At 33.1% G+C, this 23,422-nt stretch overlaps 1 protein-coding gene across 23 annotated transcripts in view; it reads right to left on the reverse strand.

Annotated features, from left to right (window-relative positions):
- LOC109535703 (MAP kinase-activating death domain protein) overlaps window positions 1–23,422 on the reverse strand; it is a 56,729-nt gene that overhangs the window by 26,600 nt on the left and 6,707 nt on the right. For 8 of the 23 annotated variants that reach the window (XM_048662308.1, XM_048662331.1, XM_048662346.1 and 5 more), the window contains exons 2-11: window positions 10,485–10,685; window positions 5,327–5,649; window positions 3,967–4,141; window positions 3,437–3,603; window positions 3,104–3,238; window positions 2,927–3,042; window positions 1,963–2,144; window positions 1,833–1,903; window positions 1,449–1,563; window positions 1,181–1,213 (exon numbers count right to left, since the gene is read on the reverse strand). In XM_048662308.1, the coding sequence (XP_048518265.1) occupies window positions 1,181–1,213; window positions 1,449–1,563; window positions 1,833–1,903; window positions 1,963–2,144; window positions 2,927–3,042; window positions 3,104–3,238; window positions 3,437–3,603; window positions 3,967–4,141; window positions 5,327–5,649; window positions 10,485–10,595 (1,428 nt within the window). In that variant the 5' untranslated portion in view covers window positions 10,596–10,685. Of the gene's footprint in view, window positions 1–1,180; window positions 1,214–1,448; window positions 1,564–1,832; window positions 1,904–1,962; window positions 2,145–2,926; window positions 3,043–3,103; window positions 3,239–3,436; window positions 3,604–3,966; window positions 4,142–5,326; window positions 5,650–10,484; window positions 10,686–16,885; window positions 17,114–17,312; window positions 17,355–23,422 lie in introns of those variants that run through there. The other 15 variants (XM_048662411.1, XM_048662327.1, XM_048662354.1 and 12 more) reach the window with 8 other exon arrangements.

Genomic DNA, 23,422 nt, shown 5'->3' on the forward strand with positions numbered 1-23,422 from the left:
TCCAGTATCTTGCCGATCCTGTCCGTGACTCCATGTATGTACGGGAGGCAAGCCCAACTCTTATGCTCATCATGCGTCTCTGTTGTCTCCGAGCGATCTTCACTGTTTTTTGGTCGAATTGCTCTATTGAAATCTTTCTTACTGTATCCATTCCAACCAAAGGCCCTTTCCAGGTGGTTTAATTCTCCCTCTAACTCGGCTGGTTCGCAGATTCTTCTAGCTCTTTCGGTGAGTTTTGATGACTCCTCTCTTCTGACTGGGGTGATGGTTTGAACCACTGTGCAGGTACCGGTCGGTATGTGTCGGTTTCCTGTACACCGTGTGGGCCAGCTTTCCGTTGGCTTTTCTGGTCACCAAGACATCCAAAAAAGGCAGTCGCCGAAATGGCGCGAAAATGTCCACCGCAGTTGTGGACGAAACGTCAGGAAGAAATTCCGATAGACCACGGCTTCAAAGCCCGGAAAACATTCCTAAATGTTTCTTATTACTGTTTCAAGAACTGAGAACTAAGCACTGCTTCAAATTTCAATTGAAAAGCACCATTTCTCACTTAAATCATAGATATTCGAAAAACATTTTTGAATCTCCTCGCACGATACGTTCGTTAATAATGGAAAATTGTGAATTATTTAATCAAGTTAATCATGTAAGATAGTGCAAATTTCGAGGTATGGTCGGATGATACCGCCGAAATTATTCTTTAGTAATAGTTAATAGTAATAATGTTTCTATTTAAATGACATTCAGTTTATAAACTAGTTTTTTGCGTAAATAATAGTTTCAATTTAATTACGTTAAAATACCTTGAGAATTGCCAAGTTTAAAAATATCCTAGTGCAATTAAAATAAAAACAATAAGGTTTTTATGCTGGCATTGTAGTGTGTATAATTAATGTTTAATATTGTTGAGCTTGAAATCAAATAAGATAACTTGTTCTGAGTGAACTCAATATGGTAAAGTGAATCTAAATTTATAGGTCAATAAATATAAATAAATTTTCTAACCGCGGCTAATTTATGCAATTAACAATATTCAAGATTTTACATTTTTTGAGACACTTTTAAACATACTAATGGCATTGCGAATAAAAATTCTACTAAAAAAATGTAAGCAGCACAACAATCTACGAGTACCTACAGACAAAAATAATAGATCACAGAGAATATTAAAAATAGTTACTCCAGTGCCAACTTGGTCCATAAGCTGCATTGCCTTTAAATCATAAAATTACGAATTAAGTAGAGAATGGGTCAAAACTAATTTTAAAAAACAATTTATTTAATAACATTAGCTAAAAACAATGTAGATCAAATGGTGCTAGTTCTTTTCGGTTTCATTAAAAAAAACTTGGCAGTTGTTGTTCATATAAATCGATAATCATAGTAAAATAAATATATAATTTAAACAAAACATATGCAAAGCTAACGCTTTTTGACAGATAATTTACCTGTTTTAAATGATTTCTTAACTGCTGTCCTTCTGGTTCAGGTAGAGGGGGTATCTCAGTGGGCGACGTTAATTTATTTGAATCCAAGTCTACCACACAAACATCATCGGGCAATCTATAATTGCATAAAAAGTGATTATCTGCAGTTTTGCTACTTTTTCCCTCAAAAGACAGACTACCGTGAATTTCTTATTGAGCTTAAAAAAATGTTGATGACGCTTTTCGCTGCAAATTTACTCGTATTACCCACTAGTAAATAAATATTCTTTTTTGTTCCGATATTCAGATCTGGGATCGATATCAATTAAAATAAATCAGAGGAATCAAACAAAAAGTATAATTGAAAACTCATTTAAATGTTAAAAATATTTGGAAACGACTTACTGAAAATTCTTCTTGTACATTAGAAAACTAACAGGTAACCCTATCACATACGGAGTTGGTGCCAGTAAAAGCTGAAACAATGAATTTATCAGTGAATAAAACATGTTTAAAATAGTAATTGGTTTATCACCTGTTCCGCACAGCTCATACAAGTAGGCAAAAGAGGAATCACAGGAAACATGTATTCTAAAGGATAAATCATTGTAACAAAAGCCATCACAGACATTGAGAGAGCATTGTAGTCTCGCGATTGAAACACAACCTTATTTTCTAATAGTATTATGGTCAGAACTTTCACACATGTTTCCACACCTACAATAAACAATAAAATGTTAATGTTTAGTGAGGACAATTTCATATTATATTTCTGAGCAACGGTTCATTTTTAAAGTAGATACCTTCTTTAAACTTGCATTTACAAAAATAAGTTTTTTCCTTTAATACAGTTTCGTAAATGCTATGTAAATTTGGTTTTGTAAATTTGAAATAACCTTTCTTAAATAAGAACATTTAATTTATAGGTGTTATTCGAAATTGGCTTTGAAAACGATCATATTCAACTCGCTAAAATTAGTCTATTATAAATTGTGGCTATTAATGACTGCTTTCCAAACCATTATAATTTTTATTGCTGAATGAAACCATATTCTAACGAGTTGCCAAATGGAAAAGTAAGTCATTAGTATAATGCTGAATACAAAAATGAATTTTCCAAGCACTATGAAATTCGGGAAGTTCGTTAATATTTAATGGAAGGCTTTTAACCACTTTTCAAGTTACGACTAATTTTCATGGTGGAAATCAAATAATTGAATCATTTTGTTGAACAAATGTAATAGCTAAACAAAATGGACAAATAAGACAATGCAAAATATATTTCAAAGCATTCGTTACTTTAAAAAGCCAATACATGTTGATATTGAACGTAGGTATATTTAAACATTGATTTCGAGGATTCCATTAAAATACTTAGTCATTACGTAATAAATAATCATCTGACGTTATATCATAAATGAGCATTTACTTGGGGGGTTTTAGTATGCAATAAACTCAAAATTTTGATTAATAAAGATACTAGTAAAAGTATGTCATACCTAACAATTCCAATGGAAGGTGCAGAGGAAAGTCAACTAAGGTAAATCGAGTATGACTCGGTAGAGCGAATACTAATGGTTCGTATACGCTGGGAGACAAAACTTCTACTTCAACCCTAAACAATATCACAAAAAATAGTTAAATTTCTGTAAATAATCAGCTTTGTTCATAATTACCTAGTTTTTCCTGGAATAGGCACCGGTGCAGATAAAAGTTTTAGTATCCACGTTTCTATTTCTTTCACATCATGGAGTACTATGGAGGAAGCGCCATCACTTGATTGTCCAGTGAGAACACTCCAAACACTGTCTCTGAGATCATAGGGACAAATTGTAGTTTTACGATTTGTATTGAAAGTATGCAGTTAGAAACTTTTCATTAAACTTTGCTGTTTTCGTTTAGATACGAAGCTTTTGAAAAATAATTTTCCATAATCAAACTAGGAATGTAAATAATACAGTATACTACAAACTTGTACATTTAACATGCCCTAAAAATATTCAAATTACCTGGACGTCTGCTTGGAAGCGCCTACTCGCCTTGGGTTTGATGACTCATTGCAAGCATCAATTAACTTCTTCAATATAAATAGACACTCACGGAACATTGTGAAAAAGGGATGATGAGAGAGGATGCAGAGTGACGTCAGCGAATGATTCCGAACTCTCTGAAATTGCTGATTAAGTTGTCAGGGTGTTTCAATTAATTAATCGAATATTACGAGAAAGTTCTACCTTCTATTTAAATCGCGTTTACTATCGTCATCTGTGTATTAGAGTACAGGATTTAAAAAAATACTCCAAAACAATTCCACCAATTAAATCTTCATCATGTTAAATTTTATTACCTTATATGATTATTAAGATGTGAAGTACTTCATATCCTAATTTATAGATTATATGAAGAAATTAACTTTGCAAAGACCAATGACATGTGCCAGTAAGATGTCTTTGCTAGAAATAAGTAAAAACATCTTACATCATACATGAACACGGATAAGTCGTCGTAGAGCAACACTTTCTGCTCATTGACTTCTTACCTGTCTTCTTCTAGTTGCTCTTGGTGATGGTGAGTGACTTCCACCGCTTTCCGAGTCATTTCCTCCGACAGCCAATCGGGTTGCAGGAAGATTGGTAGTTGTTCCTGTTGCTTCGGAGTCCCGCCTACTAGAATATTCTTTTTCAGAGTCACTTGGCCCGACATTCCGATAGTCACTATAAAGAGATGCACGATTGATGCGCAACATAACTAGCGGAAAGTGACGGCCAAATGAAGAAATATTCAAAACTAGTATGAATTTTGTCTTTGCAAATATTCCGTTTTCGTTCAGATGATGTTAAGTTTAAATGGCTTTCTCAAATCAATCCTTGAATGGATAAAATAATGTCAAGCAATCTGAAGATCAGCGATGCTCATATTAGTTCTCGGTCCACATTACTTTGCTAGTCGAGTTCAAAATGTCCGATACGACAGGAATTTATCAATTAATTTTCACATTGTCTTGAGCGTCGTCGCAGTTATTTTAAATTTTTTAGCAAAGAAGGTTTACGTTTTTCATCAGAAAAGTAACTCTGGCTTCGTATACACATCAAATAGGTAAATAAATATTATATTATATTTATATTTATATGTTATTTATGTATTTAGCAAAACGATATTTAGCAAAACGGTGTTGTTCAATATTTTTCTGGTTTTTTTTACTTTACAGTTACTTCAATTTCGGAGTAGGCAGCTAGACAATTTAAACCAGCTTATATGCCTTTTGTGATTAGTCAAAAATTTTACAAAAGGCTAAATAGCTTTTTGTAAAAGTTTGTTGATAAAGAGATATAAAGAACCGTTTTTATATTCTTAATAATCTAGACACGATAGCCAAAATCTGAAAACTAGAGAAGGAAGGACAGCACGACGCAAATAATTCTACTCCCGCGCAGTATCATACAAAGGACTCATGTATGTTTTTCCAGCATAACACGCGTATCTTCCCAGCATAATCTTAATGAAAACGAATTCTTTGGTAGATCCGATTAGAAACATTCGTACGTAATTTAGAATTTTTATTTCTATAAACATGTTCGACTTTACGTTTACTATTTTTGGTGTTTGCAATAATGTTATGCTTATAGTGTTCATTATTTTTCTAAACAAATTTTGCGCTGGACTTACATAAGCATTCATGCTGTAAAACATTACTATTGTAATATTACAAGCTATATAACTACAAAATAGTCGAGAATGTGGCGACAAATTTTAACCGAAGGAATTTCAAACAAAATACCGCAAACCTCGAAAGCACAGTCATACTAATCGATACGCGTGTTTACGAATTTCTGTGGACTATTGCGAACCGTTTTTTGGAGCGAGCATAATGCATGTGTAATTGTCATTTCTAACCCAACCTTGAAAATGCTGAATCAGAGCTCTTCTCTATACTTTTTCGCCATGAATCCCGCCTCATCGTAGTCGTAGCCCTTCCTTTGTTGGCAGCAAACGTTGCTGAGCTTTTTTCTACCGATCTGTAAAAATTCACGCATATTCCAAAACGAGTTTTGCCAGAGTCTTTGTCAGTCAATGTAAAAACGAAAGACGATGCTTCTCTCAGAGCAGTTCGTTTAGGTCCAATTGAAGAACATCCTTCGGGCTGGCAAAAGTAAACCATGTCTATGGGCATTGGAAAGTCCTTGTGGTCCTGTATCGGGTACCTTCGTAAAAGTTCCGGTGCCTGTGAAAAAGACAGTTATGCAAATTCGCAGTTGTTTAAATAAGTTTTGAGACTTTCCGCTATTCTACATTTGCATATTTTATATGCAATAAATACGGGAAATGTTTTGAAATAATAAAACATCTGGAACAGAGTTGATTGATAGGAACAATGGGGCGAATTGCACGAGCTTTGTTATGATGTTATGGAATTTCAATGATTACAAATGTTATGGATGTGTGGGTGGATCAATATCACATTTGAAAACGAGAGCTTGCCCTGTTATGAAAATTACATCACTCAAGGGCACTCAGATGCGTCCATGTAATATGCATGAGAAGTGAGACCAGAGTTTGTTAGAACCAGATTAGTAAACAGCGTAATAAACCAGGAAATGTTCTTCCAAGATACGGATACTATGCATGAGCATCTCCTCTAAACCGTAAAGGATACGAAGTCTCATGCAAAGAACCAATTTTCATTTGTAGAACAAATAAAAAGAAAAACGAAAACTAATAAATAATAAAAAAATATAAGAAATAGAAACGTTGCGCAATCAGGGGGCCATATACATGGAGCTTTCAAAAACCAAGTGTTTCTTTTAATTTTTGAGATATTTAGTGAGATATTTTAAAAAGAAAAGAAAAAAAAGAAAAGGAAGAAAAAAACCAAAAATCGAAAATAAATTTACGAAAATCCAAAAAATAATTTTTTCAAATTTTTTTAATCAAAAAACAGGTATTTCTATTAATCTCAAAAATTAGTAATAAAATTAATAATAAATAATCTCAAAGATGTGCATGTGCTAATTAAATTACTTCAGAAATTTACTCACAAAGCAATAGCTCAAATGTTATATCGGTAGTCAACAACCTACTACTTATACGACAAAACGACCAAATTTTTATAATTCTGTAAATTTTGTTTGAGCAAGGTGGAAGGAAAACATACATTAAAATGGTAAAGTATACTAAAATATTTAAACATCTAAACCTTATTTGTAAGGCACATCTGTTGTAGGTATATCTTATAGGTTCTGAAATATTTACATGTGCTCTATTTCAGAATTTGGTATTTGGTGGTTTGCGAAGACTGTCTAAACTGTAATACTCTTAAAACCCAAAATTGACGACATGAAGGGTTTTATGAATGATTCAGGATGTTTGGATATAAGCAAAGAGAATAAGGTAAGGACAAAAGCGAAGATCGCTATAAGTTACCGACGAGGAGATGCTCATCAGCTTTGATGTAATTTATTTTGCCCCCAATGGCCAGTTCATGGAAAACTGGCTCCTGCTGTCTTCAGAAAGTCCACAGTTACCTATCACAGTTTGAACAAAATAATAGATACCATCAACAGCAGAAGCGAGGCTTGACTAAGAAAGCTAAAACGTTTTGCGATCGCCGCAAACTTCGACATAGAGAACGAATGCTTTACTTTAAAGCTTTACCAATCAGGATATAAAGAGAGTATTCGGACAAATCTCAATCGAATTAACCGCCTGAGAATATGGGTTGAGCTGGTTAGCACGGTGACGTAATATATAGCACGTAAATGGTCAAATTGAACGAATGTTAAAAATAAAACATTTTTACATCAGAATTTGCTTCAAGCCGACAGGAAACAACAAAAACAACCATTTTTCCAAATTAAACGCGCCCCCCTTTTGCTTCAATCGACCACCACCACCGTTCCCCGAGCGTTTCCAAGTATTATCTAGTGTCAATGCTGCAGTAGCACCACCTCAAGAACCACTCTCCGAAAAAGTTAAAACAGCTTAAGTTCCTCACAGACAAATTCACAAAATCCATATCTACAGCCCTAGCTAAAATCACAATTCAGAAACAAAATTCAAGCAAAAACCCTTAAAACTTTTCTTTTTCATTAAAACTGGAAATAAACTAAAACGCAGGGTCAAGCATTTCAGCGATGCTTATCTAAACTGAGAAGCTAATCGCCTCACGAAACAATTAAAATTCAAATGAATAAAATTAAAAAACGGCAAGTCGGCCAAGCTTTTAGAAAACATCTGAACGGGAGACACTATCGCCATCGCCAAGGCTGTGAGAGGAAAAAGAAAAACGCATTTGCCCACTACAGCCGACTAGTCGACTTCGCCGACTCCCTAGAACGCCAGTTCTCGTCCAACATATTCCAGACTAACTATATTGATTTCAAAGAGGAAGTGGACAACATCCTCCGAGAGATAACGCACAGACAAATCCCTCCAGACTGCCTCCAAATCACCGAGCGCATAAATCCTCATTCAAACCCTCACTCTAATTAACACTTCCTTTTCCCTGAGAAAATTCCCTACATCTTGGGAAGCCGCAAGCGTACATCCCCAGACCCACTAACAGCAAAACCTTTCCCCAAAACTAGAGACCCATCAGCCTCCTCTTCACCCTATCCTCAATGACTTAATCTCCCAAAATCAAGCAATCCTTCGGGAGCAGTTCGGTTTCATGCAAAAGCATGATTCCGTTCAGCAAGCAGCCAGGTTAATTCATTAGTCATTTCCCTAGACATAGAAAAAGCGTTCAACAACGTAGGGCACAAGAGATTGATTTGGAAACTCCTAAACACCCACAATCTACCCTTGCCCTTTGTCCAATTTGCGGCTAGCTATATCCACAAGACAAAGAAACGGCAGAAAGGCAATTCTAATTGCACACGGCACCTATAAGGTCGAAAAACTTTTCCACCGAAACTTTGAGTGGCCTCGAAAGGCCTTCATACTCTATTTTACGAAAATTCTTCTCTAGCACCTGTTACGCCGTATAATTATCCAACCTATAACAATTTTCTGTATTTTGATATAGTTTGTATCCCACTTTCGCCGGCAGACCAAATGACCTATTTAATTCTATATTGATCTTTTATATGTTCCGCTCAAAACCTCTCTTTATCGAAACAGATTGAAACTGGCCGACGAAATGTATTCAGCATCTGAGTTATTCTGCATATTTAACAAAACATTCAAGCCACGTGGGACTTGTTATTATGTAATACCACAATGGAACGTGACGCACTGACAATAATTTTATCCGTATAACTTTAATACTCCAACTTTTACGTGCGGTCACAATTTGTTAGTCAACAACACACATATTGACTTAATATACTTTACTTTTCAACAGCTGGAAAGTGTGTAGTTTTCTTCATACTTAACTGGCTATTATTTTATTCGATTTAATTAAACAATTACCTTTCGCTTAAATTTTAATTTTAGTTATTGTAGACATTCCAAGACATCATTTACTCACATGTTACACCAAAGTACAGCTAGTTCAACAGAATTTGTCTAATTTTACAACGATTTCCCAATTTTCTCAACCTGTTAAGTAAATTGAATTCTTACTAAATGTTTCTAAAAATTTTTTGAATCATCATTTTACTACATAAATATTTCAAATGACCTTCGTTATTATTTCCATTTAACTGAAAAGACTAGTCGGCTTAAAGTTAATCTTTTTACAGCTTTAGGAATAGCTGAATCGAAAAATCGTTTGGAGTAACGGGTAGACAACTAACTTTGGAGGCGCTTAATTGGACTGAAAATGAACAAAATGGGAAACGTACTTAGTCTGCTGCAAAACTTCAGAAAATCCCGCAAAATCCGAGAGATATGTGATAAGTACAAAAATATTTAAACATATATGTTATTGTTGTTATGAGATTACGATTATATTAAATAAATCATAGTATTGAAATTTGATCATTTGATTTGGATTTGTTTTTAAACTATACCATATTATCGCTTCACTTTTAGGTTTGGCTTGAAACCATATTTTCCTGATAAAAAGTCATGTTCAGAAAATGAATTTAGTGAAATTGATGTCCGCCACAAAACTAGACGAGGTCATGATAGCAACATTAAACCTAACCAATTGATAACCACCTAAGGTGTATAAAGCACACATTGAAATTTCGCAAGCAAAAAAAAAGGATTTGGTGGATTTGTGTAACAGTAATACAATTCCCAGTCAATACTCGACTTTTGATAACGAGCAACCCTGTACGTTAACAACAGCTACAGCAGATAATAGTGATTCCGATTAGAAAAGTATGTGGTTTAAGTTAGATAGTTTGCAGGATGATTGTGAACAGACTAGTCTATTTACCGCGTATAATTATAAGTTAAAAGTTTTCTATAACAAAAAAAATATATAAAAAAGCAATAAATCTGTATCTTACTGATTAAAAGACGGGCACTTCAACATAGGAAACAAAGTGGACAAGGCGCCTAATTACTAGCTTCATACGGCAACAAGTCACAAAATCATTACTAACGTCTTTAAAATTATTAAAACAAGTACTTTTTATGACCTATCATTGTTATAAGACGGTCTTCTGACAACAATTTCACAATAATAAAATTAATCAGACTTTAGTCTGTTGTTTATTACAATTTTAAAATATCTGTAATCTTTAACATTGAATTTTTCAAAGCAATCATTTTTGACTTGTTGCCGTATGGAACTTAACCATCGATATGATAAGCACGACACTCCGATACTAGGCAGGTTTTGAAAACTACAAAAAATGGAAAAAATGTATTTTAAAATAAAACACATCAATTGAATAGTAGCCTAATAAGTAATAGTTCATCAATCTAACATCTCCATTAATAATTTGTCGCAATTGTTCTTCAGTCTGAAATATGTTCATTCTGAAGAGTATAAAGCTAGTTAAATTCATGTTGAAGTTGTTAAAAGAAAATAATACTCCATTATGAGGCTTACTGGTTTTTAAAGAAATTTCTCCCCTATTTATCTTAGCTATATAATGCAGCTAATAAAAGCTAATAATATATGTGAAACCATACATATCGGACACATGTTAAATGACTTACCTGAATATGTGGACTTGCATTTTGCTTAACAGATGAAGGTGTATGCTTCGCCCCGACTATTGTAAGATAATCAATCAATCGGGGACATAGAAACTGCCTTTCCGAGTCCATGCTTTTCTTATTTGAGGAAAGTGGGTCAACTGATGATATTCGGCCTGGATTGTGTTCGGATAGAGCTGCACATTTTTCTTCTGTTGTCTACTTAAAGTATGAAAAATTGTTCAATTTTTTATTCGTACGTGCTCTTGTTCTGCGAGAATAGAAAGTTGTGTTTGATGTAATATTTTACCTAATAAAAAATTGGGAAATGTTCCCAATCTATAGTAATTCTACGAATTTAAAACATGATTAACTGTGTCAAAAATCATATAAAAATTTAAATGTCGTTTGCTAATTTGTCGGAAAATCCGTATAAACTATATTACATTAAACASTAATTYTAATTGATGAAAATACAGTGTGAACCAAAATGGATATTGAAGTTAAGTTTCTTATATAAAGGTTCACGTTACTTTCTGTTTAAATATGTAATGTAGTAAGAACGTTTATATGTAAGGTTAGCATACTAAATTTAATCCATCTGAAAAAAATACGCAGAAAATGTTTGAAAAACTAGATGAAAATATAATTCCTTGATTAAATTATGACCAAAATCAGTTTCCTTCACGTTTTCATATGAAATGACCACTGCAGCTCATTGATTATTTCTCACCATGAGAAATTCAAAGTTTATTGTAAACGCTTCATTAAGATACGCACGTTTTAAGTGTTTTGTTCTTATTTACCAAGATGCCAAGATTATTTTTTGTTTGGAATGAAATTTGGTGTTCTTAAGTTAATGGGATGATCTTTATTTTACTTTTTTTTATTTCAATGACCAGACACTCGTAATGTTTTTGATATCGTTCTCGTTTCCGGCAACATACACCTGGTTTTTATTAAGGTGTAACTCAAACCCGAACAACATTTTTGTGATTGTTCCGAATGTAGTTTAAAGCCTACGAGAACTTACACTAACTGACAGCTAACAATATATAAAACTGAAAAGAATGAAGATATGGTATAATTCTCATTAGTATTTTATCTGAGGAATAGTAGATATATATGTACCATTCCACATAGAGAAAAACATTTATTAAAAAAAGTTTTTTGTTCTTTATGTCTAATTGATAATAATCGTTATTCATTGAACCGAACTGCCTTCATGTGAATGCTGCTTTTCACATTGAAATACTGATCCCATAATTTCTTTATTATTCAATTTCACACTTTCGTCAACAAGGCTCAAATGTATTTATTATACTTATCTTAAAATTGGGATTTGATATCTTGTTGAAAATTGCTTATTTAAATTTACATGCAACTTAAACATCAATAAAGCGAGTTTAAGTAAAAAATGTACATTACAGCCAGAACCGTATTATATACTCTCGACCATCATAAATTTTGGAATTAGAACACCTAATATAGTATTTTTTTGTAAAAAATATTAAAAGCTCTAAAATAATCGGCCATATTTTACAAAGTGTCCATTACAGCATTACTTAATTTATTATATTTGAGTATCTATTATACTATTACACACTCTAGTAAGCTCCTACCCGAAAATTTAATATTTCATATAATCTGTAGGTAGTAAGAGTGCAAATGCGGCATAATATATCAGTAAAAACTTTACTCCATATTCCATAAGTTACCACCCAAGCAAGCTTAATTCGACAACAATTACCTGTGCTACATAAAGCTAACAATGTATACATATTTGCATTCGATAAGATAAATGGAGAATTATCAGAAAACTACCCGTGTGTAACCCAAAACATGAAATAGGAAAATACCAGAACACATTTAACAAGAACTGATTATTGTTTTAGTTATAGTTTTCTAGAGCGTTTTTGGGTAAAATATTGGCATGTTTAAGTGTTTAATATTTTTTCTGGTGTAGCTAATATTACTGAAATATCTGAAATTTAACTTTTTTATTAGCGTTAACAAAAATCTACTTCTGTTACTAGACTATCATTTAGAATATCAGATTTTAGACAGAGCATAGTTAAATAACGTTTTCATGCAATGAACTACTAGAGAAAAAAAACAGGTTTTATTTAATGTAAGCTTTTAAAAGTGATATCTGCATTTAAAGCACATTTAGCAAGAAGTTATTAGTTTCCATATTCTCCCTTGCCACATTTGAAATGTAAAATGTGTTATAAGCATCAAAGTGATAATCCGGTGATTCCGTATGAGAAAATAAGTTCTTTTTTCCTGCCTACTGATATATTTCTGAGTGTTTAGGACATTGAGTGTTAGTTACTTTGAAATCCTACCTATACTTTCGGCGCATTATAACATTTAATTGATCAGGTTACTACATTATAGCTCAGGTTAATACAATTTGCTGAGACTGAAACCCGATTCCATCTAATTTCTAAAATATTCAGTTCACCCGTGTTGTAGCTCGCTCAAATTGTACTGACTTATCGCCTGTATAATAACATTTCAAAATGATATATGTATATTTTTTTCTCGTCTTGTCTGTTTCATTTCTCCATCAAGAATATTTTTTTTCTCCGAGAATGAGATGGTTCTGATAGAATTGCATAAATATTTGCACAAAGAAAATGTTATTGCTGGAGCGACTCAAACCCTAAATCAACTCGAAAAAAAATTTCCAACATTCATAGAGTTTCAATTTTTAATGGGTCCTAATAAACAGCGAAGTCACTCTGGCACATATCGATTTTCAAAGTTTAACAAATGGAATTTACAAAAACATTAAAATTAGTGTTCTAGGCAACAGCATAATGAACACTTTAAGAAGACGGATACATTAATAGTTTTAAGACCAAAGTTGCTCACATCATCAAAATTAGCTCCCAGTACCAACAGGCTTCAGCGCCACTTCACACAAAGAATGATGTGGTGAGGATCTTCTTCTTATTTCTCTTTGTCATCCATTATCGATCCACTTCTGAGCAAAGCTTTCTTAAATTTGCTCCCATGCTGTTCTGTCTTTCGCTGTAAGGTACCATCTTCCATGCCTGTTATTCTTGCCAAAGTTTTGCCTGTTATTCTTATGTTTTTCTCATCCTGCTCATTATTTTTGTTTTTGATGAATTACTTCTTAGTCCGACGTTATCTGCAGCTTCCTTTAGTGGTTTTAGCACGTGCTTAAGATAGATATCCTGGATATCTGAATTAGTAAGCACTATGTCATCGGCGAAGCGGAATTAGCTTTTTAAAACGTCTCCAAGGCCAACGTAAAACGTTTTGGGGCTCTAGGATCACCCTGGCGAACTCCCCCGTTAACTGGAACTTTTTCGGTTTCTAGTCTTCCGTAATTTTGACACGGAAGGTATCGCTTCTGTATATATTTTTAAGAAGGGGAGAATATCTTGAGTCAACCATCTCATATCTATCCATTCACGCACGTGGTAAAGTTGATAGACCAAATATTTAATGATCCTGATTTGGCAATAATGGTGCTCACTATTGCCCACCATGACCGCCCGGTTTAATGCTATTAAACGTATACTTTTATAACTGAGTAAAGTATGCCAAATCGCTAATAACCAAAAAATATTGCATTTTAAGAGTCGGAAACATAATACCTATCAATGATTGAACATTGAAGAGCTATGTTCTATCTATAATAAGAATGCGCTTATTTGTTAATGGAAACAAATTGCCTCCATTCCACGTACAATAACTAAGATGAAGCCTACTCTCGGTTTATCGAGAATTGTTAGAAACGCAAAGATTACACGCTTAGACCGCTAAGTAAGTTTTTGCAACAATCGGAATTGTAATATTGTAAACGTGTATATTTAAACCAAAACTTGTGAAGAAAAGCTGCACGTTTCAAAAAATATTACCAGTCCTCTTTTATTGACGAAGCATTACTTCTTAATGTTTTTTAAGCGGATATCACTGTTATTAGCACTATTCGCAATATTATTACTCCATGAATAATTTTACACAAGTTCTATCAAAATGGGACAAAGATTGCATTTAATCCGTACGCTTCAAATTGCATACAATTAATTGAATTTTGCATTTGTGTTTTTATTATTCTATATTCTACTAAAATTAATTAATATACATAACAAAAAAAGCCCAACATGTGTATTACAAACGCAATTAATTTGTGCCATCAACAAATTGAATCGAGGGTAAACCCATGGACTATTCTGCATACGGTTGTATAGGTCAATTTATGGTTGAGGCTTATGAAAAATAAAACAATACGAATCAATTACTCTATCACAAAATAGAAATAAATGATCCCAAAATGAATATCTCTTGATATGTGCTCGGAAGTAAAACACATAATGTGTTACCAACAAAAAAGGGATCAATAATGATTACACTTCTGACATCAAAAACGAACGAAGACAAAAAACGCAATTATTTTATGTCCTTTGCCAAGGGGCTTGAAAGTTTGGCGCGGATCGTGTAATAACATCCGTCGCATTTGGAAACGAATTCAGGTTTATTAACCTTTAGATTTATTATGGATTAATTTTACTTGCCGTGAAGCATTGCTGTTCACACTTTTCCTTTTCAATCAAGTAAAAACATACATTTTTCATCGTAAAAAATAACCAAGAATCTTTTAACGTTTTCTTTCACAAATTAAATATTATCTGAAATAATTTACGGACGGCATTTACACGTATAACGTATTAATTTAGAAATCCGTAAAGGAAGAAATATGTACCTACTTTGTATTCAAAAGCAGTAAGTGATCATAAAGAGGCTCGAACTAACGCGTAAAAGCGCCCAACTTTTTTTTCAGGAGCAATGAATATATTTTACTCGTTCTTAAACTAAACGGAATATTGTGCTTATAGCTTTATCTCGATAAATCCTTAATAGACTTCCACTTCATTTTTGGTGACTACTCTGCCGATAATCTATTTAACTCACAAATCATTAAAATATTTCTTCTTAACTCTCAACGCACACTGTTTCAAGCAGCACACATACAGATATTAAAAAAAAACTGTTTAAAAAAGATTTTATAAACTCGTGTTTTTTCAATGCAAATAGAACAAGCGAAAGTTCCATAAGAAGACTTCTAAAATTCACATATCAAGGCGTATTTGAAAAATTTCAGAATTTTTTAATTAGTAAAGTTTATTCAAAGGTTAACTATATTTTTTGATTCGCCTTTTCATTGCTATTCCTAAAACTGACAGAATTTTTTCTTAAACATTCCAAAGATTTGGATATATTTATTTGAAACTCGGCAGCCTTTTCCTGAAAGAAGTAGATTATTAACAAATTGGAACAACTTGCAAGGAATAAATAAAAAGAACTTTTTCAAGATGAACGCACATTTTTATGCAATTTGCAAAACTGAATTAGAAAGTATGTAATTTTACGTCTTTTCTTTAATATCTGTACAGATCCCAGGCGGGTATAGGGATTGCTGATTGCAACTATAGAATGAATGTAAATAAAGTTCCTTGCCATGTGAAGTATCTCAAGATTTAACTCCAGACGACGATCAGTCAAGAGTTCCATTTTACCACAGGCTGCTTCATCAGGTTATTCAACAATTCAATKTTTTATGTGTCTGGTGGACGAAGTGCCAGTAAAAACTAATTTGGTTTGCAAGAGTTACTTTRGCATTTGAAGTCGTTCAAAACGAATATATGAAGTTTTTGTCTAGTCTGCAGAAACCATCTCTGAAGTTTGATCGAGTGTATTGGGTTGAATAGTGTTTAAGCATCATTGGGTCAAAAAGTCTTAGGAGAAAAACACTTCCCAAAACAAACTCTTCAATTCAAATCTTTAGAAATGTATTTTTACATTTCAGAACCGTCCTGTAGAATAAACGGAAAATTCATACATTTATTTTGATTATCACTCTGTGCATTGAGGGTATCTATACAAAGTTGGCGAGTCGGATAGACCTGAGAAAATGGATAAACGAATCAATTCACTTTAATTTAAATAATTAAATTTTGGTATTCTTGTCTGTTTCCCATCTGACCTCTGGTGAAAATGTGGTTTATAGCTGAGGATCAATTCAAAACATATTTTGGTTAATTTACGCTGCTATTAATTTGAAATTTTGCTCAGAAGGACAGATAAGTAGCACGGCTATTTGTCCACATTGAACGTTATATTTAATATTAATTTTATTTCCAGTTAACTGTTATTGCATATTATATGCCGATACACATTGACAAAACATTTTAAGATTTGTCAGTTAAGCCAAACAAAAAAAAAAGGAAAAACTAATGGAGTTGTACAGATAATTATACTTATTTTAGTTATCACACTTTTAACAGTTAAACAAATTTAATGAACCGAAATATTTGGCAAAGAACCAAGATTATGTTACTATACTAGACACAAAAAAGTAAAACATCTGCAACAGTTCTACTTACAAAATTGATTAATATTCACTTAAAATACACATACATTTCGAAACTTCGCTATTTTCCTGTTGATTTCAAATCGATTTCCGCCGATTCATTAAATAGGACACTGTATTGTCAGTTAAGCATTTGAGGAATATCGTACATTAATCCTTTTGGCGTAGTGAACATACATATGTGGGTGTTTATCATTATGTGGTGATAACGGTCTAGTTAAAACGGAAATTACTGTTTTGAATATAAATCGCACATTTCCGATTTTGCAATGTTTTTGAGCACGGCAGCAATGGAAAGTTGAAAAGGCATTAAACTGACGAAATTGTTATTTAAATATTATGAAAAAAATGTACTATTTATATTCAAATGTCGTTGTAATTTAGTTTTATATTGCGTCTAATACAGAAGGTGTATCTAAAATAGATTTACAAAATCTTACCACTGATTGCTGAGGTCAACACATGACGATTAAACATATTTTATCTAATTCAAAAGTGGACTGTTCTGGAAATACAAAGCGTCAAAATTAATATTAATAAATAAATAACAATTATTTCATTTTTTTCTTTAGTAGTAACGTGTTACTATCTGAGCAAAATCTCATATTGGAAGGTTTTAGGGGACGGTTCTTCAAACGTTTTTTGATAAAACACGTCTCTTTATAGAAATCTACGAAAAAAACAGGCATTCGTACTTAAGATATTTGAATTTTAAAGCTCACTCGATGCCTAGTGCTTGAAATGCAATTTTAGCTAATAAATCGTGCACTTAATACTGTACTTGATTTAACTGTTTTCTTTTATTAAATATACGAAGTGATTTCCGTTAACATTGATGATTAGATGTTGCTCCGTGAATTTGGCCACCCTTCTCACCGGATTTAACTCCACTCGATCATTTTTATGGAGGCTCTAAACTCCATTATATTCATGCCCGTAAATAATGAAGATGATTGGTTGAAAATGCAGTAAATATTTTAAGAAACGACAAGGAACTGATGGCTTGGGTCCATCAGTTCAAACCCTTTTTTCTGCATAAAACATGTGTCTACATACAAATCTTGTCATATATAATTGTTATACTGGGCGTTAAAAAAATATGGCATTTTAAATAGTATTCGCATATCTCTGTTCCACATTCAATGTGCATGGAAAACGTGAGCTTTTTATTAGCTTACAAATTTTTATTTCTCACGCCCTAAACTCTTCCAAAACAAGACTTCATTAAGATTGCCCACTATTTTTTTTTTCAATTTCTTAATTTTAACTTTGGATTAGAGAAATTAAGCGAAATCCGCATGTTTCTACCCCTAACATCTATAGAAGCATTTGGTAAAAACACGAGTGTTGTAAGTATCTCTACGTACGTACTTATATAACTAACGCATTTTTGTTGTCAGCAAATTAAAATAGGAAGATATAAATTGTATTAACAGTCTACATTAAACGAGAGGACTGAATTTTAAGAGCAGCAAACTTTGGGTATTTGAATTGACTTCAAACCATTCGCCAGAACAAAATTTTATTCAAATAAGTTATTAACACACAATAATAATATTTAATCCATTTTTATTTGACTGTTTTATCGGATTTGGAGGGTAACAGTAGCTGCAGGTTTATCGAATCAGCTGGTTTGGATTTACCGGCAATAAAGGGTGTTATTCAGAAGCTCAAAACATGAGCTCATGCAAAAAAATTATAATTAAGCTAATAATAGAAATAGTCAAAAAAGCTAATAGATGACGAACAGTTAGAAGCCATTAGAAATCACATCATACCTTGAAGACCTGCTACAAAAACGAGGAGCATCGAGATGTTGTTTGATTAAAAATTTACGATTGGCAAAGTACTCTGCCATTGAGTTCCTTTAAAAAAAATTACTGTTACCGAGCGCCTGCAGGTAGGTCTAGAATTTAACTTTATGTTTGCCATTACTTCGATTCAATGACAAGAACCAAGAACTTTGCGGTTTTTTTAAGCAATAGTTCTGCTTAGATCTTTAACAGGCGGCTTTTCAAATCCACTTCAATCACCTATAAATATATTTTCTCTATGATGTGCAATTTCTACGTTACTTTTTAGAAGTATTTGTTCAAAAAACTTTTCTACAATACATAAATGATTAGCGAATTATAGAAGCAGTAAAACATTAGAATATAAAGGTAATAATAAATAAGGACAATAATTCAGTTTTTAATTTAAATTAAATCTGATATCTGATAAATCTGATAATGGCGCTGTTGTCTAGCCGAAACGTAATATGAAATAAACAATATGAACATTTTCAATTCACATTTTGACTGAAATCCAGGAAAAAAAATATGATAACAATTACACGCAGTTCGGAAAACAAATCAAAATATAGATAAAGAATTGCACTATGTTGACTTGATGATTCAAGGGCATTTAAGGTTCTGATATTTCCAAAAAGTACAAGATATGCTTCGCTTTAAAGATACGAAAGAAGCCATATATGTAAATAGCAAATTATATCAAGTTAGTGGAACATTTCATTAACTATGTAGGTACTAAGAAAATACATCCAAAAGCAAATATCATTTTAATTTTAATTGAATATTTTCTTAGGTCGATTTCAAATTGAGTTATAACAAGGAAATTAAATAGTTTATATGCTGAAGAACTAAAGCGTGAATTTCCGTTAATCTGGAAAATGAGGTCAGGCAGGAATGGTTCATAAGGAAATAGTTTTATACGTTCAGACGACCTAGACACATATATAGTGACCTATATATTAACGCAATTTAATTTAACTTGGTCTTTGAATTATAGATATTCTTAATGTGCACATGTCCTAGAAAGCAAATCTCTTGGGCGCTGCGTGCTTTTCCTCGTTTATTTATGTTTGCTGACATGGTATTAATTATCGGGAATAAACTGTTTGTATACCGAGATATGTTACACCTTCCTGGGTACTTTTTATATTTTTTCCTTATAAAGTGTGTCTTAGTATCATTCTTCATAAGACCGATATCGACTTTTTGTCAATCGTCAAGTCGAAATCAAATCAATATATGCTTTATTGCCACAAAAGAATTCCCAAATTTTATGGACAAATCTATAAAAAACAAAATGCTCCAACATATGATAAATACGGTACAGTCAACAATGGTAAAAAATTAAAAATAAAGTAAAACAATACAAAACAGCACGTACAATCATAATCAGACATCAGAGTAAGTCAACCATAAATCGTTACAAGCTGTGCAAAATAACCACAAAAATTAAAATTGGAAAACATGGGCGAATGGAATCGAGTAGCACCCTAAACCGCAACAAGGAATAACTGTTTACCTTGTTTGGGTTATTGCAAGCGGATCATGATCATACCCCTTTGATAGTTATAATAGTTGACGTTAGTTTCGTCGGAGATCTTGAAACTTTGCTTGCTGAAATTGAACCCAATTCGATTCGGCTCCGCTTGCAACTTGTCGTCCCGTTCAAGAAACAATAAAAACAAACATGTCAAATTGATGACCTCGAAGTATTAAATTGTAACTAGCACACATATCCATATAACCGCATGGTATCTGCCGCATGTTACATCAAAGCGCCAAGAAAATAAGTCGCTTTGGTTACGTCCTGCAAAAGACACCGTAAATAAGATTGGCATACACGTTAGACGAATTTTTACTAGGATCTGTAATTTTGAGACGAATCCATACTTGCGATAATATCAAATATATTTGATTTAAAATTGTAAAAAGAAAATTAAAATCGATCATAAAAAATATGCCTCTTTCGGCTGGTTTTTTAAATAGCCATCCAAACAGCGTTTTAAGGAATAGTCACAGAAATCAGATGACCAAATGAAAGTTGGTTTTACAGAAAAAAATTATCGACGCGTTTCCAAAATTTTTCGAAACAGAACCGTCCTAAACTTGTTTGTCAGAAACTTGCAATATCTTTTGACTTCAATATTATACAAAATCCGTTCCATAAAAATATCCGATATTGATTTGCCAATCAATAGGAAAAAAAAACGAAAGTAAAATACTACTTTTCCCAAACAGGATAAATATGTTGAATGTTATCTGGGCTAGTGCTGTATTTCTCGATATTGCGTGAATGAAGTCGTAGTAGCTTTCCGAGATTCAGTAGCTAAGGCATCATTAATTTTACAATAATAACACACAATTAATTATGTTTAGGAAATTAGCTCCTCTTTCAAAAACAAGGTTTTAATATAAACAACGCCAAAGGGTCGGGAAAATAAATCTGAAAATAATGTGAGAAAAGTTAATCAGTAAAGAATGAGTTAGTAAGACATATAACTATAAATATCGTCTCCTTCTTCTCCTTCTTCCTAATATGGAAACATTAGTAGGCTATTGCCTGTTCGTTGCCAACGTCCTCTTTGGAGAATGAGGTCCAGCATTCTCTCCAGCGCTTTGGTGGTCTTCCCTGTAGTATTATTCCCACTGAATTGTTCAATTTTGCCTTTTTGAAGAGTCTGTTATCCTCCATTATTTCTACATGTTTGGTCCAGAATATTTTTCTCCGTCTGACCATCTTCCTATGTCCTGTATCCCGCAATGCATTCTGATGTCCTCACTTCGTACTCTAACTTATAGAGTTTTGCCTTGTATGCTCCTTAAGGTCTTCATTTCAACTGTTCTAATCATGTGTAAAGTTTTGCTTTTACCTGGTCTTGTTTCTGCTGCATATGTTATTATAGGTCTTCCTGCCGTTTCATATATCTTGACTTTGCTTTCCGTATTTAGGTATTTGTTTTTTTAAACAATTTCGCTCAAACCTTCCTACATTCGAGCCGCTTTCATTGTTTGCTCTCTTACTTCGAGAGGTGGACGTTCATGATGACTCGTTATCTCTGCTCCCAAATATTTGAAATGGTTTACTTGTTCGACGATCTTGGATTCTATTTCCAGCTTGCAGCCTATCGGTTCCTGTGATAATACTAAACATTTCGAATTTTCGGTGTTATAATTATAGAGTTAGTTAGTTATAATTTAGAATAATAAGTTCTTTTGCTTTTGCTTGGAGATTCTCTTCGGAATCTGCAATAAGAGCCGCGTCATCAGCGTGGTATACGACATGGAAGGAAATACTTTCCATTTTATATCCAGCCGCTCTAGGAAGATTTTCCATGATTTTTTCCATTATTACATTAAACATGAAAGGGGTAAGTGAGTCTCCCTGTCTAACTCCTGTGTTTACGTGTATGTCTTTCGTTGCAATGTGTCCTACTCTGATTTTTGTTCTGCATTGGGTGTTTATGTTGTGTATGACATTAAGCAGTCTGCGCGGTCTAGCCCTTTTGGTCTCATATTTTCAGGACATCTTTTAAGCGCACTCTATCAAAAGCTTTAGTCATATCGATGACACACACGGTGTATTGAATCCTGGATTTTTCAGATATTTGCTTGACTATGAATATTGCATCTATTGTGGATCTGTTTCTTCGGAAGCCGTATTGTTCTTCTCTGATTCTTATGGTTTTGGTGATTTTCCCCAGAATAGTCTTTGTGAATGCTTTAAGAGCGCTATCAAGTAGGGTTATTCCACTATACTTTTCTGGGAGTGTTTTCTGTCCCTTTTCTCCATTATTTCCTGTTCTTCCATTCGTTTGGTATTTTCTATTCTTCTATGATATTTTTAAATAGGATCAGTATTTCATTTGCTAATTACGTGTCCTTGTTTTCTTCATGATCAAGTTTTGTCTGTTCCCTATCTTCATCTTCATCTTCCTTGTGTAGAAGAATCCAATAACACCGCCTGTAGCCTTACAACTGCTAGTGCCGGTCCTAAGCCCGAATGAAGTGTGGAGGGTTCACAGGTCAGGTGAGCACCCTACTTGTGGTAAAAAGCCAATACAACTGTAAGACGAGTTGTAGGATATAAATGGTATATTTTTTGAAAACTCTCCATTAATTTATTCATATGCAATCATTGCCAAAAAAGTAGAACTAAGATTCCAAGAGATCGCACAGCTCCGGACTTAACACTGATTTTAGCAATTTAATCCTGAACATATTACTAAAATCTAAATATTTAATCTTATCTTCCTGGATTAATTTTCAACTGATAATGCTCGCCTCAAACCAAAGTTTGTTTCAAATGAATTTCTCCAAGTTTTCAATGCGGATTATGATTTAATCGGCAGTCTCAGATCAATTTAGTCTATCGAAGCATTTAATGCATCGCATCTACCCGGATTGGAAAGTTCTATTATAATCGTTTTTTGAAAGAAAATTTAATTTAAATTTGGTTTTAATTCCATTTGCCTAGTAGGCGTCTAGGACAAGGCAGACGTATTATAATGTCTCTATATTATAAACATTTTACAAATTTCTCTTAAGAACGTCGATCTTAAAATGAGTCGGCAACTGAACAAAGATGATCTTGATCGCCGATTGTAATTTAGCTAAATTATCATCAACAAACCAAAAGGATTATTTGGTTTATGCAGAATCGACATTATGCCTAAATGGTATGTTAGCTAACGACCACTAGAGATAAATAATAACATTAAATATAGTTACAGAATGGATGACTTATAACAGAAAATTAC

The sequence above is a fragment of the Dendroctonus ponderosae genome, unplaced genomic scaffold, assembly GCF_020466585.1.
Source record: "Dendroctonus ponderosae isolate FM_Combo_2020 unplaced genomic scaffold, Dpon_F_20191213v2 Dpon_F_20191213_1, whole genome shotgun sequence".
Lineage (NCBI taxonomy): Eukaryota > Metazoa > Arthropoda > Insecta > Coleoptera > Curculionidae > Dendroctonus > Dendroctonus ponderosae.